Below are 17,337 nucleotides of genomic sequence, written 5' to 3'. Positions count from 1 at the left end.
GTTTCACTGATTTGCATGCAGCTGTCCAGGTTTCCCAGCAATTCTTGCTGAATAGACTTTTTCCCATTTTATGTTCTGGCCTCCTTTGTCAAAGATTAATTGACCACAGGTGTCAGGTCCCCAGGATTTTTGTTGATTTGTGTTTTGAAGAACAAAGTTATGGACAGAATCAAAAGGCTTTTATTGGAGTTCCCGTCATGGCGCAGTGGTTAACGAATCCGACCAGGATTCGGGTTCGGTCCCTGCCCTTGCTCAGTGGGTTGACGATCCGGCATTGCCGTGAGCTGTGGTGTAGGTTGCAGACGCGGCTCGGATCCCGCGTTGCTGTGGCTCTGGCTTAGGCCGGTGGCTACAGCTCCGATTCAACCCCTAGCCTGGGAACCTCCATATGCCGCGGGAGCGGCCCAAGAAATGGCAAAAAGACAAAAAAAAAAAAAGGCTTTTATTGAATTGTGATCTTTTGCTTCCTTTTAATAATTTGTTTCTGTGTGGAAGAAAGAATTTACATTAGTTTGACAGAATTTATTCTTTCTCAAAGTTATTGTGATTTTTACTCCGTCAGGCTCCTGATGCTTGCAAATCAATTTTTAGATTCTGTTCCACTGTGCTTTTTGATGTCAATTAAGATGACTGTCTTCTAATTTATATTCAGTGTTGTTCTTTTTCCATTGAAAAAGTCACTGTGTTCTAAGGGACTCTTTTTTTTTTTTGTCTTTTTGCCATTTTTTTGGGCCACTCCCATGGCATATGGAGGTTCCCAGACTAGGGGTCTAGTCGGACCTGTAGCCGCCGGCCTTCGCCAGAGCCACAGCAATGCAGGATCCGAGCCGCATCTGCGACCTACACCACAGCTCACGGCAACGCCGGATCCTTAACCCACTGAGCAAGGGCAGGGATCGAACCCGCAACCTCATGGTTCCTAGTCAGATTCGTTAACCACTGTGCCACGACAGGAACTCCCTAAGGGACTCTTAATTGACATTATCATGATGACTGGTACTTTAGTCACCATACTTTAGTTCAATTGCCAGCAGTAGCCACTACTTTGTTACTTTTAAGCTTTGCTTTCTTAGGAAATCCAATCTGACTGACAGAGGCTCTGAATAGCCACCAGCTCCTCTTCTCCCAACTCCCCATCTCTGTCTCTGATTTGTTAACTTACGAACTTAGAGCAGGCACATCAAAGTGCTAGCTCTGTGCTACTCCCCTGCCTCTTGCCTCGTGGTGCTTTTCCACCACATTTAAAAGCAAACAATCAGCAGTATTTTCTTTTCTTTCTTTTTTCTTTTTTTGGTCTTTTTCCCTTTTCTAGGGCCACTCCCTCTGCATATTCCCAGGCTAGGGGTCTGATTGGAGCTATTGCTGCCGGCCTACTCCACAGCCACAGCAACGCGGGATCCTTAACCCACTGAGCAAAGCCAGGGATCGAACCTGCTACCTCATGGTTCCTAGTCGGATTCGTTAACCACTGAGCTGCGATGGGAACTCCTCAGCAGTATTTTCAAATGTGAAAATTTCAACAGAGTGATCTGCAGGGATTTGAGTTGGAGTACCTTCCCTCTCACCTCCTTTTCCTCTCCAAACCCCAATGAAATGAGAGCTGAGAGGAGGGGTGGAAAATGATTTGAAAAAAGAGGAAGAAATCCCTGTTAGTGGTGGAAAATAGGAAGAATACAAGAAGTGGGTCAGAGACCATGAAGAATTTCTGGAATATGTAAAGTAGAGAAAATTGGACTGATGGAAACTAGACTCAGGAGTCCCAGCCCATGACAGGTGTGGAGAAGACCTCTGCGGAGGTACACGCTGTTCTTCCCCACACACACTCGGGCAGAACTCCAAGCTCTGTCAGCTGGTGCAGGGGAGCAGAGCAGGCTATGGGGCAATCATCAGGGTTGTTATAAAACAGTATGGAACAGCTGGGCCAGTAAACCTCTAGTGTCCTTGTTCTCAACTTTGGCTGAATGTATAATTACCTGGGGAGCTTTTAAAATCTTGATGCCCAGGTCTCAGCCCGGACCAGTTAAGTACGAATCTCAGAGGATGGAACTCCAGGCACAAGTATGTTTTTTAAACCTCCCCAGGTGACTCTAGTTTGCAGCCAAGGATTGAGAATTACTACTCGAAGGCGTGACTGTGGCTTTTGCTCCCAGGCTAAAGCCAGTAAGGCCAAGATTTCTAAAATAAAATAGGGATCTGCCTCAGAAGCCTCCACGTGTTAGGACTTGGACTACAGAATGAGAACATAATGTATCTTTGAACTTTGAAAACAGATTAAAAGGGGGAAAAGTGAAAGCAGCTCACACAACAGTAGATATGCTAAAGTGTTTTGCTCCTGGAGTGAAACTTTTTCCTACATCACCAGTGGAAAAAGGTGTCCCCAGCTTTCCTGTGCACACATGCTCAGCTCGCGATAACTGCTCAATATATGTTTTTGTGGAATCTTTACCCCGAGATCTCCACAGTCATCCCATCCTTTTGGGGAAAAGCCAACCATGGAAAAACTGCTTAGAAAAACTGTCAGGTAACTCAAATCATCTGATCTTTCTGAGTCTGTCATTTACAATATGATCAAAACAATATAGAATCATCAGCAAATACCATGAAACAGAAGCACTGAGGTGGTCTAAGAAAAAATAGAGGAGAACTTTGAAACTAATTGCTGTCTTCAGATATTTACTAGGATGTTAAACTCATAAATCAAAAAACCAGGAGTTCTCTGGTGGCTCAGCAGGTTAAGGGTCCAGCATTGTCACTGCTGTGGTGCGGGTTTGATCCCTGGCCCGGGAATTTCTACATGCTATGGGCACCGCCAAAAAACAAACAAACCAGCTTCTCTGAAAAAGGAAAGAGAAGAGGATAAGAAAGTCTCTAGAAATCAAGAATATGATTATCAAAATTGGGACTCAGAAGAAGGGCTGAAAAGCAAAATGGACAGTGACAATCCCAGAATCCTGAATTAGTGATGTGAAAGATAGTCAAGAATATCTCATAACATAGAGCAACAAAAATCAGAGAGATGAAAAGTGAAAGAAAAATTGGAGGAATTCCCCCTCGTGGCGCAGTGGTTAGTGAACCTGACTAGTATCCATGAGGACGCAGGTTCGATCCCTGGCCTCGCTTCAGTGGGTTAAGGATCCATTGTTGCTATGAGCTGTGGTGTAGGTAGCAAACACAGCTCGGATCCTGAGTTGCTGTGGTGTAGGCCAGCAGATGTACCTCCGATTAGACCCCTAGCCTGGGAACCTCCTTATGCCGTGGATACAGCCCTGAAAAGACAAAAAAGAAAGAAAAATTAGAAAACTGGGATAATAAATCAAGGATAGGCAGTATGTATCTAACCAAATGTGTAATAGAAGAAAATTTGCTGAAATAGTAGAAGAATCTTAACATTGAAAGGGCCGGGAGTTCCCGTTGTGGTGCAGTGGTTAACGAATCCGACTAGGAACCATGAGGTTGCGGGTTCGGTCCCTGCCCTTGCTCAGTGGGTTGACAATCCGGCGTTGCCGTGAGCTGTGGTGTAGGTCGCAGACACGGCTCAGATCCCGTGTTGCTGTGGCTCTGGCGTAGGCCGGCAGCTACAGCTCCCATTAGACCCCTAGACTGGGAACTTCCATATGCCGTGGGAGTGGCCCAAGAAATGGCAAAAAAAACAAAAAAAGATTGAAAGGGCCAGTTGATAGTGGCGTACAGGAGTAAGGAGTGCTTTTTCACTTCGATACATCCTGGTGAAATTTCCCTTCCTTCCTTCCCTCCTTCTTTCCCTCCTTCCTTCCTTCTTTCCTCCCTCCCTCCTTCCCTTCCTTCCAATTGAAATATAATTGACTTAAAATATTATAGTAGTTTCAGGTATACAACCTGGTAATTCAGTCTTTTTATACGTTATGAAGTAAGTATTGTTACCATCTGGCAGCATACAAAGTTGTTACAGCATTACTGACTATATTCCTCATGCTGTACGTTCCATCCCTTGACTTATTTTTTTTAATTCAGTGATTTTTTTTTTTATGTTTATAGTTGTACAAGCATCATCACAGCCTAATTTTGGAACATTTCCATCCCAAACCCCTAGTTTACCCCTCCCTCCCCCCAACCTGTCCCCTTTGGTAACCATAGTTTTTCAAAGTCTGTAAGTCCGTTTCTGTTCTGCAGATAAGTTCTGTTGTATCCTTTTTTTAGATTCCACATATTATATGATGTTTGTCCTTCACTGGCTAACTTCATTTAGTGTAATTTCTAGGTCCATCATGTTGCTGCAAATGCCATTATTTAATTCTTTTTTTGTGGCTGAGTAATATTCCATTGTGTGTATATATAAGTATTACATGACTTAATTATTTTCTAGCAAACTTGGTACCTTTTATCTCCCTAATCTATTTCACTCATTCCCCCTGTCCCTGTCCCCTCTGGCAATCCTCTGTTTATTTCTGTATCTGTAACTTTCCTTCTGTTTTGTTATATCTGTTCATTTGTTTTGTTTTTTAGATTTCACATGTGAAATCATACAGTATTTGTCTTTCTCTGTCTGACTTATTTCACTTAGCTTAATACCCTCTAAGTCAATCCATGTTGTCACAAATAGCAAGATTTCAATCTTCTTATGATTGAGTAATATTCCATTGTATTTCTGGTGAAATTTCTTAATTCCATAACTTAAAATTTCGAACTCTTCCAAGGAGAAGCAAACTATACACAAAGAAATGAGAATCAGAATGACCTCAGACTTATTTGTGACAGTAAACACTAAAGACATGCATTGAGTATTGTCTATGAGTGTTTTTTTTTTTGTCTTTTTGCCATTTCTTGGGCCACTCCCGCAGCATATGGAGGTTCCCAGGCTAGGGGTCTAATCGGACCTGTAGCCCCCGGCCTACGCCAGAGCCACAGCAACGCAGGATCCGAGCCGCGTCTGCGACCTACACCACAGCTCACAGCAACGCCATATCCTTAACCCACTGAGCAAGGGCAGGGATCGAACCTGCAACCTCATGGTTCCTAGTAAGATTCGCTAACCACTGCGCCACGACGGGAACTCCAGTCTATGAGTGTTTTGAACCTGGAATTCTGTACTCAGCCAAATTATCATTTAAGTATCAGAAAAAAAAAAGTAACTGTTTAGAATATGCAGACTTGTGCCCTTTTTGAAAAAAAAAAAAAAGGCAAAACTATAGGATGTACTAAAACATCCCAAAAGATAAAGCCAAGAAGTGAAGACTTGAGGCATAAGAAACATTACTGAGCATAAAATTAATTTCCAGGAGTTCCTGTCGTGGCACATCGGAAACGAATCTGACTAGGAACATGAGGTTGCGGGTTCGATCCCTGCCCTTGCTCAGTGGGTTAAGGATATGGCGTTGCTGTGAGCTGTGGTGTAGGTCGCAGGCGTGGCTCGGATCCGGCATTGCTGTGGCTCTGGCGTAGGCTGGCAGCTACCGCTCCAATTCAACCCATATCCCAGGAACCTCCACATTTTGGGGGTGCAGCCCTTAAATGACGAAAGACAAAAAAATAAAGTAAAATTAATTTCCATAATGTGACAGTGAAGTTGGACCCCTGAAATGGTAGAACTATAGTGTTAAAAATACTAGTTTGAAGGAAAAAAATAATACTAGTTTAACTAGTATGGAACTAGGTCCCAAGTCATTTTAACAAAATGTGGTGGAGACAGAATATGAGGAGGGGAAGCAAATTTTCTGAAAGGATTTTCTTATTCAAGGGGGGATAATGCTGCTTAGTTAACATTGATAAATATGAATATGTATAAATATATATATTTATCATTTGTTACTAAAAATTCAGCCAGTGGACCATTTATTTTAGAATAGTATTAAAAAACGAAAGTTCCGTATCAGTGAAGAATTTAAAGAGCTCTTGGAATTTATTAAAAAGAGGAGTACTGATGTATTCAAAAAGGAAAATTCCTATAAATGAATGAAAATTACTACCATTTTCCTTAATGCCCTATTTTCAGATTAATCATTAAATAAATATTTACTTTCTGGCCCTGAACCATGTGTTGGGCACTGTGAGGTACAAAAGAAACAGAAGATGTTGCTTCTGCTCGCTTTGAGTTTTATTCATACTTTGACGGCTCTCTCTGTGGAGCCATGAAGTGGTTTCTCATACCAAGTTCTAAAACATGCTTAATGTGGTATAATTTACCACTAATTGCAGGAAAATAATTGTAGCTAACATTCACTGAGTTCATCTCTGTAGCCACACGTAACACAGTGCTTTCACATAGTAGCCACCCTGACACAGAAATGAATGCCTGCCAGGTGCTGGGCTAAAAGCTTTAATTAATTCAGTACCTAATTCAATCCTCTCAATAGTTATGAGTTAGGCTAAAGTTAGTTACTCCCCCTATTCTGTATATGAAGAAACTGAGCTTCAGGTAATTTAAAAGACCTTGCCCAAAGCCACAATTGTTTAGTGACAGAAGGGACTGGAATCCAGGTCTGACTGCAGTGCTATCCTGCTGCAGAGTGTGAGGGTTTGTGTTGGTGTAGTCTATTGTCCTGTGTATGCTTCCTGTCTAGACTAAGATACACAATCGTTTGCATCAGGGCCACTCTGCTCAAGTAGCCAAGTTCCACGCCTGCTCTCAGTCAGCAACCATCCCTCGGCACCGTAAGCAGCCCCACCGTGGCATCTGTTCATCAGAGTACAAAATGCAGAGGCGGACAGTCGGGGGGAGGGAGTGGGGGGGGATTGACCTCTGTGGCTGAGGGGAACAGTTTCTCTTCTAATCAGTGATTAATATGCCTCTTCTGACTTTAGAAATCCACCTCTGCCTCTTCATTTGCCTTTTCTAGGGGTCACTAGGATCCCACTCACTGTCTCTTGGATGCTCCGTTCTGTTAGATAGCAGATGCAGGCAGAGAGACTCTCCCTTGGCGTATGAATCAGGCAGCAGAGAAAACTGTTGCCGAGTAGGAGTAACCTGTCACAACCTGGTTTTCTCTGCTAAATGGCCAGTCTTGTCCAGTAGTAATGCCATTACAACATTCCCATTCAGATCCCCATGACCCAGTAATTGTTTTGGAAATGAGTGCAAAGCTATCAGACTACTATAATTAGAAAAGAGAAAAACAGACACTTACCAGAGTAACGTCTTTAGGCTGGAGCATTTACAGCAATTTTTTTTTCTCAGTTTTGCTTCCTAAAATACACATTATACAGTTTTTTGGTTCCTGCATTCCAGTTTTTTTTTTTTTTTTCCTTACTGCAGTGCACTCCCCCCCCCCCATCTTAATCGGAGTACAAATTGCTGTCAGCACATCGAGTTCATGTGCCAGCCACATTCAGAACAGGGTGTTCTGTGCTCTTCAAAACAAAATTGCTCTAGGGCAGTAAGAGAACAATAAGTCAGAGCTCCAGTTTAAGTGATGTTTTGCAGCAGCCCGGGTTCACTTGATGTGGTTACTCTCGGATTGCGCAGCAAAACTCGGGTAATTTGGTTTGGTTTGACTCGGTGGGGTTTGGAGGACCTCCTCCCTTTAAGTTACGTAGACTTTAAGTCGAGAAAATGTCCCTTTTTAACTTGTATGTTTCTTTCTGTCCCCAAAAAGCCTTAAGTAGAAGCATCCTGTATGTACTTTTATTCTCTTCGGGCACGTCATAGATCAGTTACTTCCCGTAAATCATGCTGGTTGGAATTAGCAACAGACCTCCTGAGCCCTAGAGGCCGAGCTCCCAGTGAGTCATGATGGTTATTGTTAAATATTTATTAAGTGAGTATTTGTACTAAGAGATACAAGGTCAAAAGCAACCACAGGTCTTCCACAGCCAGAGCTGCCACAGTTTTCTTTTGGTGGCAACTGTTGAGACAGTTTTTTTAAAAAAGCTAGGTCTACATGAGCTGGGCGTGTCTGCGTCTGTCACCATGATGGGGGCCTGTTGTCGCAGTGGCAGTATCAGGCATTTCTGCAGCCCCAAGGTGGGGTGTGAGTTCTTGTCAGCAGTCTTGTAGAACTTGTCACACCAGTGTTCCAAGTTTAGAAATCCGTTAAAAGAGCCACAGCCCCTGCTGCTTGTAGGGAGATGTAAAGAATCGATGGACTGTCCACGCCCTAAGCTGTGATACCTCCTCTTGCTCCGATAATGTCAGTATTGACAGGGGGCGGTTTACATGTATAGACGGCTGTGCACCTATGTGCACATACATCTCATTACATCAATTTAAGATTTTATGGTACTGTAGGTGGTGCTTGTCCAGGTCCAGCTTAAAAGAGTTAGATTTAATAGAAAAAAATTAAAAGATTTGTTCCTATGTAAGGTAGTAAGTATAGCCTTATTGCACGTATTTACCTTCTAGGTGGCCACAAACATTGGTTCTGTCATTTATTGTCTCTTAGACCAGCTACAGTGAACCTTTTTGCTTTGTTAATTATGACTCCATTATAATTTGGGAACTTTTTTTTTTTTTTTGCTCATGTGCTAGCCTCACTTATCTTTCCCAACATGTTTATTAGTAGCCAACCTGTTCTTTCTCTATATATGAAGGGTTATCACATGTAAAGAGAACTTCTGAAATTATTTATGTAATCTTAATATCAAGTACATGCATCAAGCTGAAAGCCAGCCTAGGAAACTGACACACAAGCAGGAATCCTTTGCAGAGTCTCTGGATTTCCTGTTTTGAAAACACACTCAAACTTGATCAACCAAAAACCACAACGAATGTACTGATAGTTTCCTCCCCCACTAAATGTACTCTCCTTCAGGGAGGAAAATGCTTCTAACAATAAACCTCACATAAAAAGATCTGTCAGCTAAGTTGTGAGCTACTAGGATAATAAATCTCAATACTTGCAATATTTTACAATGTGTGGGCTGAAATTCACTTTGCTCAGCAAATCTTTTTTCATGAAAAGTGTCATCATATTAATCTAAATTCCCTGGGCAGATTTTAAAATATATGAGAACACAAACTTTTCATAACTCACAAAATTCTTCAGAAACATGAGCATTTACTCTAGTAAAAATATCTTAAGCCTTGGATTCCCTCAGAACCTCTCTAGCATGTATTTGAAAATAATAAAGTTGAATTTTTTTTTTTTTGGTCTTTTTAGGGCTGTACCCGTGCCATATGGAGGTTCCTAGGCCAGGGGTCTAATCGGAGCCTGTAGCCGTCAGCCTATGCCACAGCCACAGCAATGCCAGATCTGAGCCGCGTCTGCAAGCTACACCACAGCTCACAGCAATGCCAGATCCTTAACCCACTGAGCGAGGCCAGGGATTGAACCCTCAACCTCATGGTTCCTAGTCGGATTCATTTCCACTGTGCCACGACGGGAACTCCAGAAAATAATAAAGTTGAATTTATTTTGAAACTAATTTCCAATCAAAGGAACTCTCATTGTGCTGTGAGCTCCGATGTGTTTTATCTAGAACATTCCCAAAGTGAATGAAATAGGGTCATCTGCATTCGTGAGCATGGTCCCTGAACAAAATTCCTGTGTGCTGGCTCCACCCTGACAGTCAGCCTAGTCCTTGGCCTGCTCAGAGTGTTTGACTCGAGAGTCAGGCCTGCTCCAGTTTGGCCCAAGCATCTTAGACTCCATCCTGGGTCTGCAGTGAGAACAATGGGATGCTATCAATTGTGGTGATTTAGAAAAGGGTAGAGAACCTCAAAGCATAAACGCCCATGGGACATTTTGGCCCCTGGTGTCTGTGCCACTGCTGTTTACTCTTCAGGGTTTCTCTCCTTTCCCAGGCTTGGGCTAGAGGTAACGCGATCAAATGATTAACTGCAGGAATCAGCTTTGAAGCTGGTTTCTGGCCTATGTCAAGAGTTGTGTCACTGGGTCATAGAGAATCGTCGAATCTTAGACCTTCAAAGGACGTTTGAGATCAAGTATTTCAAAAGTAGAGTAAGTTGGAATTGAATTTGTATTTGGAAAATAATTGTCTCATGGAACAAGTAGGTTTGTTTTTGGGTTTTTTTTTGCCTCTAAAACAAGTTATTGATCTAAAGTAGACCAACCAGTCCTAGAAAAGAAGCATTTTAGGAATTTGTTACATTTGAATCAAAGCCATTATATTAGAGAAGTGGAAATAAAGAATTTTCCTATGAAAGATAAATTATTATATTGCTTGTTGACTGTTCTCTTGTCATACAAGCCACCCATGTTTCTGTCTGAGTCAAAGGCCTAAATGGAAAGGAATGAATATCCTTAACATTAAAGGTAGTTTGAAAGTTTCAGAGAGTGGTTTATGCCACAAGAAAAGGGCATAATATGTGTCTTTCCTATTTGGTCTTAACGTAAAAGCCCCTCATGTAATACGAAACCAGCCTGGGAATGAGCCGAGTGGGTGTGAGTGGAGTGGGAAGTAGGCCCTGAGAAACTGACTTCTTCGCTTAACGTCTCAGAGTTGATGGGTGAGTTACAGCAGACTCTTTGACTCCTTCACATTTTACATGTATTACCCCACTGAGTGATCACAGTGTGTTAGTTATTGATGATGTTGCCTTTGGGTTTTCTGTTTTTATTCAAACATATTTGTGAATGAAATTTTAAAAAAAAAGCTTCTGTATTCAGTTAACCCTTGAATATCACTGGGGATATAGCCATTTGGTTTTTTTCTTTCCTTTTTTTTTTTGGCGGGGGGGTGCTGCCTTGCAGCATATGGCATTCCTAGGCCAGGGATCAGATCTGAGCCAAAGTTATGACCTATGCCACAGCTGTGGCAATGCCAGATCTTTAACCCACTGTGCTGGGCCAGGGATCAATCCAGCATCTTGGTGCTGCAGCGATGCTGCTGACCTCGTTGTGCCACAGCAGGAACTCCATTGTTCGGGTGTTTTTCAACCAAAGCATCTGAATCCAAGATGCCATTATAAATGTTTAATACATGATACTACCTGTTGCATCATCTAGCATTTCTTTTCTTTATTTTTACGGCTGCACCTGAGGCATATGGAAGTTCCCAGGCTAGGAGTCAAATCGGACCCACAACTGCAGGCCTGTGCCTCAGCTTGTGGCAATGCTGCATCTTTAACCCCCTGAGCGAGGCCAGGGGTCGAACCCGCATCCTCACGTGCACTATGTCAGATTCCTAACCCGCTGAGCCACATCAGGAACATAATCTAGTATTTCTTGTTTTTGAGTTATAGTGGAGGAAACCTCTGTGCTATAGTAGATTTAAGTTAAACCTGTGTTTCCACTTTCTTGTCCTCTAAGCTGTCTTGATTGATAGTTATCAGTAATTATAAATTTAAACTTAAAACAGAAAAAGATATGATTGCTCCTAAATTTCCAGTCTAGGTGGACTAAGTTTTGACAGGACATTCCACGCACATCTCTAGATAAAATTAGGCAGGAGAAATAGTCACTCACCACCTCCCTGAATTAGCCAGCCCTGCGGAGCTGCTCTGTTGACTGTCCCATCTCCTCTCTCTTAGTCCACCTGGAAGGCCGCTGTGGTGGAAGGGTATTTGATTGCAGAGATGTGGGGTTCATCGTTGGAGAAGGAGAAGACCATGACATTCCAATTGGAATTGATAAAGCCCTGGAGAAGATGCAGCGTGAGGAACAGTGTATTTTATACCTTGGACCACGGTAAGCAGCATACCGGTTCCGTGCCTGGTGAAGTCATCCGAAGAACTGGGATACACTTGCTTTCTCAGTTGGCATTCTGCTGTTTTCAGCAAAGTTAATGCCAGCAGTGGAAATAATTAATTAAATCAGGCTACAGTTAGTCATGGAGTGAATTAATGGACCTGATAATATTGCAGACGTTTGTAAGCCCGTTCACTTGATTGATGTGTTCATGACAGGACCGACAGATTGTGCTTTTGTTTGCTGGTCATAGCGCCAGGACAGGATGCTATTGGCCCTTCTCGTGTGACTTCCTTGCCCCTCTCCCCTTTTCCCTAAGTTAGGCAGGAGGCAGTGAAACGTGGGGGCTGCAAGCAGAGGACACATTTGGATGATTTATTGCCAGTTGAATCTGTGCCACCTGTTCTTATACAGAGTCCCTGAAAAAAGAGTGTTCTTCCTGGATCTAAAGGCAGCGGAGATGACTCATTTTTGCCTAAATTTTTCCCATCATAAGGATATCCATTAGCACTTCCAAGCTTAGAACTATCAGACACTAACAGTCTCTCTTGTGAAAACATGTTTGGTATTATTTTTAGATCTAAAATTATACCATGAATCCAACCCTTCTATCTTGAGAAATGGACCCTTGAGAGAAACCAGGGTGTTTTGATTCTGTTTTCGTGAAAGTGCATCTGCTTATCTTGTGCCTCCTCCCCCTCTGGCTCCTCGGGTTTCAGTCAGTAGGATTTTGAGTTACTGAGAATCTCAATGGCTTGCACTTACCAATAGATGAGGTTGTGCCTTTTGTACAATCTCTTGCCTTTGTGTCACCCCAGGAGTAACCCAGTAGCATTATTTACCTTTGCCCTAACGCCCGAGCCATAGTCCTCTTTCTCAAGTGATGTTTTACTGTTTTTTTGGTTGCAGTGTGCAGTGGCTTGATGTGGGGCCTCAGTTCCCAGACCAGGGATCAAACCCAGGCCTAAGTGGTAAAAGTGCTGAGTTCTAATCTGTAGACAGCCAGGGAACTCCCTCAAGTGATGTTTAAGTCATGCCACAGCCTGTGTGAAAATTTTCAGAAAATGCTCTGCACCTCGAACCCAATAGAGCCTCACTGAGCCACTTTTTATTTAATACCTTCTTTTTCTCGGTCCTGCTCCTTTTCCACTAATGTATTCCCACCTCGGTGTCTTTTATTTACATCTGCTCTGCATTTGTAGTTCACTCTTAGGTGAATCAGTTTCTTTCTTTCTGTAGGGAACTTTTTAAACCAGGTATTGCATAGAGAAGACCATCTCCTCCATAGCTAAGTAATACCCAGTTATTTTTAATCCATCCTTCCAAAACTACAGTAGCTCTAACCTCATAGAAAGAGAGTGGTATTTATGTCTGTGTGTGTGTGTGGTCTTTTTGCCTTTTCTAGGGCTGCTCCCGCAGCACATGGAGGTTCCCGGGCTAAGGGTCTAATTGGAGCTGTAGCCACTGGCCTGTGCCACAGCCACAGCAACACAGGATCCGAGCCATGTCTGCGACCTACACCACGCCTCACAGCAATGCTGGATCCTCAACCCACTGAGCAAGGCCAGGGATCGAACCCGCAACCTCATGGTTCCTAGTCAGATTCTTTAACCACTGAGCCACACGGGAACTCCTGTTTTCAGGTTTAAGTTCCTTGAGGATAAGCTCTGTATACATTGTGAGCATATACTAGTATGAGAATCCATTCATTACATTGTAGCCTAGCTGACAAGACAGTTGTGAGAACAGATGTCTCAAGTTTAATGGCAAAGAGAAACAGGAATTATCCCAACATTTATTAATGCAAATAGTTCCTTGCAGATTTATTTAAGTTGTTTGTTGTATGATTAGTGGTTTAACCACCCCCCATGCAACTTAACTGGCTGTGTGCACTTGACTCTCCTAAGCCTCAGTTTCCCTTTCTGTAAAATGGGGATAATGGTACCTGCCTCACAAAGTTATGGAGGACTACGAGGTGATGTGTGCAAAGAACATAGCAAATGCCTGACCCAACCAAACCCTCAGTGTACTAGCTATTATTGGTGTGTCCTTCTCTTCCATTTTAGCCTCACACCCCAAGAAAAAGGAAACCCTGTTTTAACGTATGGTAGATTTTTCAGATCTATTGAGACATAAAAGTAGTCGATAAGTTTTCGTAAATTTCTAGGTGTAAAAGTTTTTTCATGTTTTATGGAAATAATACAGCATTGTTAGAAAGGAACATGTTATTTTGTCTTCAGGATGTGCCTTAGTGTGTTGAGTTACAGGATAGGTGCAGAGTCTGCACAGGAGACCGTCCAGCCCTGCACTGTGGGAAAGGACCCGTGTGTCTAGCCAATCCCCGCGCACCAGGCATGTTGTAAGTGTGTGCAATGCATTTGCTTGTCCACCAGATCCCCACTTAGAGACACATTGCATCTGAGTGTTGATGTAAATACAGCTATTGCAGATGTATATTCTGTGATACTCTTAGTATCATCTGTATTTCATTCCCCAAAAGATTCCCAGGACATATAACTTCTGTTCAGTTCTGATAGACTCCTTGGCAGGATGTTTTCATAATAAGAAATTCGTAAAACACTACCCAAGAACCCATTTTTTTCTCTTCTCATGAGGACAGTGTCTTTTATATTGTTTTAAATACTGTGACTGATTGATCCTTTTCATTTTAGGTAAAGTAAGGCTAGTTTTAACTTTTTCCCTTTTTCTTCCTTTCCTTATCTTCTGTCCTGCACCAACCCCACACATAAACACAGGCTGCTGAGAGCCTCGGGATCTAATTATGAGCCAGTGTGAGTCAAAAATGGAGGAATTTTCTGGGGACACACAGAGCCTGAATTTAAATCCGGGCTCTACCACTGCCTCTGTGTGTTGTGTGACTCTCAGGAAGCACTTCTCTCCGCCTCAGTTTCTTCATTTGTAAAAAGGGAACAGTTGATAAGAACTTAGGATACCAGTGCTTCTTATATGCTCATAAGGGCTTAATGCTCATTAATAGTTGTTATTTGTATCTCTGCCCTCTGCAGGCAGCGGTTAATTTAAGAACATCAGTACTGGATTCCTTCTGTTACTGTAGTCCAGCTTGTCCAGTTTGGTCCTGGACAGTACTGCTGTTCCAGCTTTCCATCAGATGAATTTGTGTGCCCAGGGCCCTTCCTTGCCCCGCCTCACCTAGCGTAAGGCAGACAATGTTCTGTGTAATGGGAAGGCAGGGGAGATGCTCCCAGAGTAGTTCAGCGTGAGCTCACACTCCCCAGGATTATGTGTTGCACATACATCTTCACAGAATCCCTTCATTTGAACCCAGGAGAGATTGTAGAAACGGTATCTTTCTTTAGTCATCTTTAATCCCATTAACTTTAACTAGCGCAGTTTGGTGCCTCCCTCAATCCACACCACCGCACTGAGCCCCCAGCCATGGGACCCCTATTTATAAATAGCTCTAAGGCAGCTTTTCTCATCCTCAGCCCTGTGGACATTTGGGGCCAGGTATTTCTTGGTTGTGGGACCTGCCCTGTGCATTGGAGGTTGTTTGGTAGTGTCCCTGGTTTCTACTGACTAGGTGTCAAAGCCTCCTAGTTGTGACAAACCCCAAATCTCTAGACATTGCCAGATGTCCCTGATAGGGATAGGGGTTAAAATCATCCTGCTGAGAGTGCCAGGTCATCTGCTGGGTTTGTACCTGTGTAGCACAAGCCTCCAAATATAACATGCTGTCAGTAAACACATGCTCAGGAAGGACTCACCTGCCTACCTGATTCCCGGCAGTTAGGGAATGTTCTTTATTTATCAGCTGGCAGAAACAAAGTAGGACATATATTGGTCTAAGAGCTCAAAGTAGGACACTAGTCACCGCTTCCCACAATTGCCCACTGAAAATTTCATCCTCTTTTATTTCTTTGCTGAGATACCCTTTGCCCTGCTGTTAAACCAACCATACCCCATTCCTACCAGCTCTCGCAGGGTCTCTGTGCCTCTCTGGCTCCAGCTTCCCTCTTCCTGTAGAACAGTGGAGGTATGTGAATAAGCACTTTCTTCCTGAAAAATTCAGGCAGGGAGTAAAGAAGTGGTACAAGTAGCAAGGGGTGAGTGTTTCCACTCCATTCCTTTCGCCCCAGAGAAAAACTGAAGGTGTTGACACATCTGCCTGGTCTTGGCATCTTTGAGACCATAGCCTGAGAATTTGGCTTTACTGAGTTTTCTGCAGTCCTATTCCATATACTAAAGAGTAGTTTGCTTGAACATAAGCAGAATATGTTCCAGTGAACGTTTCCCCGGTGTGCTGGGCATCCTCTGTGCAGGGAAAGCACTGAACCAGATGGACAGGGCTCCACCAGGGTTTCCCTCGAGCAGCTGTATGCTCCCTCCAACGCCTTGGATTTGTTATTAAAGATCTTAAATGGTCCAAAAAACAAATGTCTACATTCCCCAGTAATTTTCTTCAGTAAGTTTGGGCTAAGAGGTGTAGTGTTTTACAGTGTCAGAGCCAGCGAGCTATGGAACAGAGTACAGGTTGCTTCTCTTGATGGAGCTGTTCTTCTTTATGTATTTGTTTTCTCCAGTGTGCTTTCTAAAATGCCTTGAAGAGATACTGTGAGAATGTGTCTTCTTCCTGAGGTGTGAGCCTTTACCCCCCCCCCCCCCTTTTATCTGACGGGACGAGGACAGCACCTGAAAGTTAGAAGCTTATTAAAACACACCTCTACCAGGAGTTCCCATTGTGGCTCAATGGTAACAAATTTGACTAGTATCCATGAGGACACAGGTTTGATCCCTGGCCTTGCTCAGTGGGTTAAGGATCTGGTGTGGCCGTGAGCTATGGTATAGGTCACAGATGCGGCTCAGATCCCGTGTTGCTGTGGCTGTAGTGTAGGCCAGCTCCTATAGCTCTGATTCAACCCCTAGCTGGGAACTTCCATATGCCATGGGTGTGGGCCTAAAAAGACAAAAACAAAACAAACAAGCCCCTCTACCAAACAGCACTGAACAATTATAGTGCCCGTCTTCTCTGGTCTCCGGATAAAGCTTCAGGAAACGTCCTTATAGTCAGATAATGGGTGTTTTATAAAAGAATTAGGTAAAAAATCAAGCAGAGAAAAAGGCAGTGACTTGAAATCGCATTAGGTGAGCTGTCCCAGGGAGCACAGGTGCTGCACTGCACATGAATGTGAAGAAGAAAACTAAATGTAGCCTGGTTTCTTAAAAAGCTGCAGCAGGGATACTTGGCACTGTGTCTTCTGATCAACATCTGGTTTGTCTTCATGATCGCTGATGTGCGTAGTGTGCAGATGATAGCTCTATGCTAATGTGATGCCTCAGAATACCGAAGGAAGTGCCTGGAAATACACCAATTCTTTAAAGTTTTATTTTTTTACTCTCCATTTCAGATATGGTTTTGGAGAGGCAGGGAAGCCTAAATTTGGCATTGAACCTAATGCTGAGCTTATATATGAAGTTACACTTAAGAGCTTCGAAAAGGTGAGAAAATAACAACTTCTCTGAAATCATGGCAGATTTCTTCTCCATCCACTTCCAATAAAATAGTATTTTTTGTTACCAGGTGGTGTAGATCGACGGTATTTGTTTGTACATTGCTTTTCATGACCAAGTTCGTCTCCTGTCTCTGCGGTGGCTGCTAGAGCACAGGACAGCTGATACAGCACAGCTGATACACAACCAAGGAGCTCAGTGTTCTTACTTTGTTCCTATGTGTCAGCTTTTTTTTTTTTTTTTTGGGTAGAATCCAAGACTTGTTCCCTTATTTGTTCCTAGACGT

At 43.0% G+C, this 17,337-nt stretch overlaps 1 protein-coding gene across 10 annotated transcripts in view; it reads left to right on the top strand.

Moving 5' to 3' along the window:
- Positions 1-17,337, top strand: part of FKBP5 (FKBP prolyl isomerase 5) — a 105,322-nt gene that overhangs the window by 71,981 nt on the left and 16,004 nt on the right. For 8 of the 10 annotated variants that reach the window (XM_047794414.1, XM_047794411.1, XM_047794415.1 and 5 more), the window contains 2 exons: positions 11,405-11,561; positions 16,949-17,039. In XM_047794414.1, coding sequence (XP_047650370.1) covers positions 11,405-11,561; positions 16,949-17,039 — 248 coding nt within the window. The remainder of the gene's footprint in view (positions 1-11,404; positions 11,562-16,948; positions 17,040-17,337) is intronic. The other 2 variants (XM_047794421.1, XM_047794420.1) reach the window with 1 other exon arrangement.

Source organism: Phacochoerus africanus, chromosome 9 (genome assembly GCF_016906955.1).
Source record: "Phacochoerus africanus isolate WHEZ1 chromosome 9, ROS_Pafr_v1, whole genome shotgun sequence".
Classification (NCBI taxonomy): Eukaryota; Metazoa; Chordata; class Mammalia; order Artiodactyla; family Suidae; genus Phacochoerus; species Phacochoerus africanus.
The sequence above is the reverse complement of the archived record's forward strand: the minus strand, read 5'-3'. Positions and strand labels throughout refer to the sequence as shown.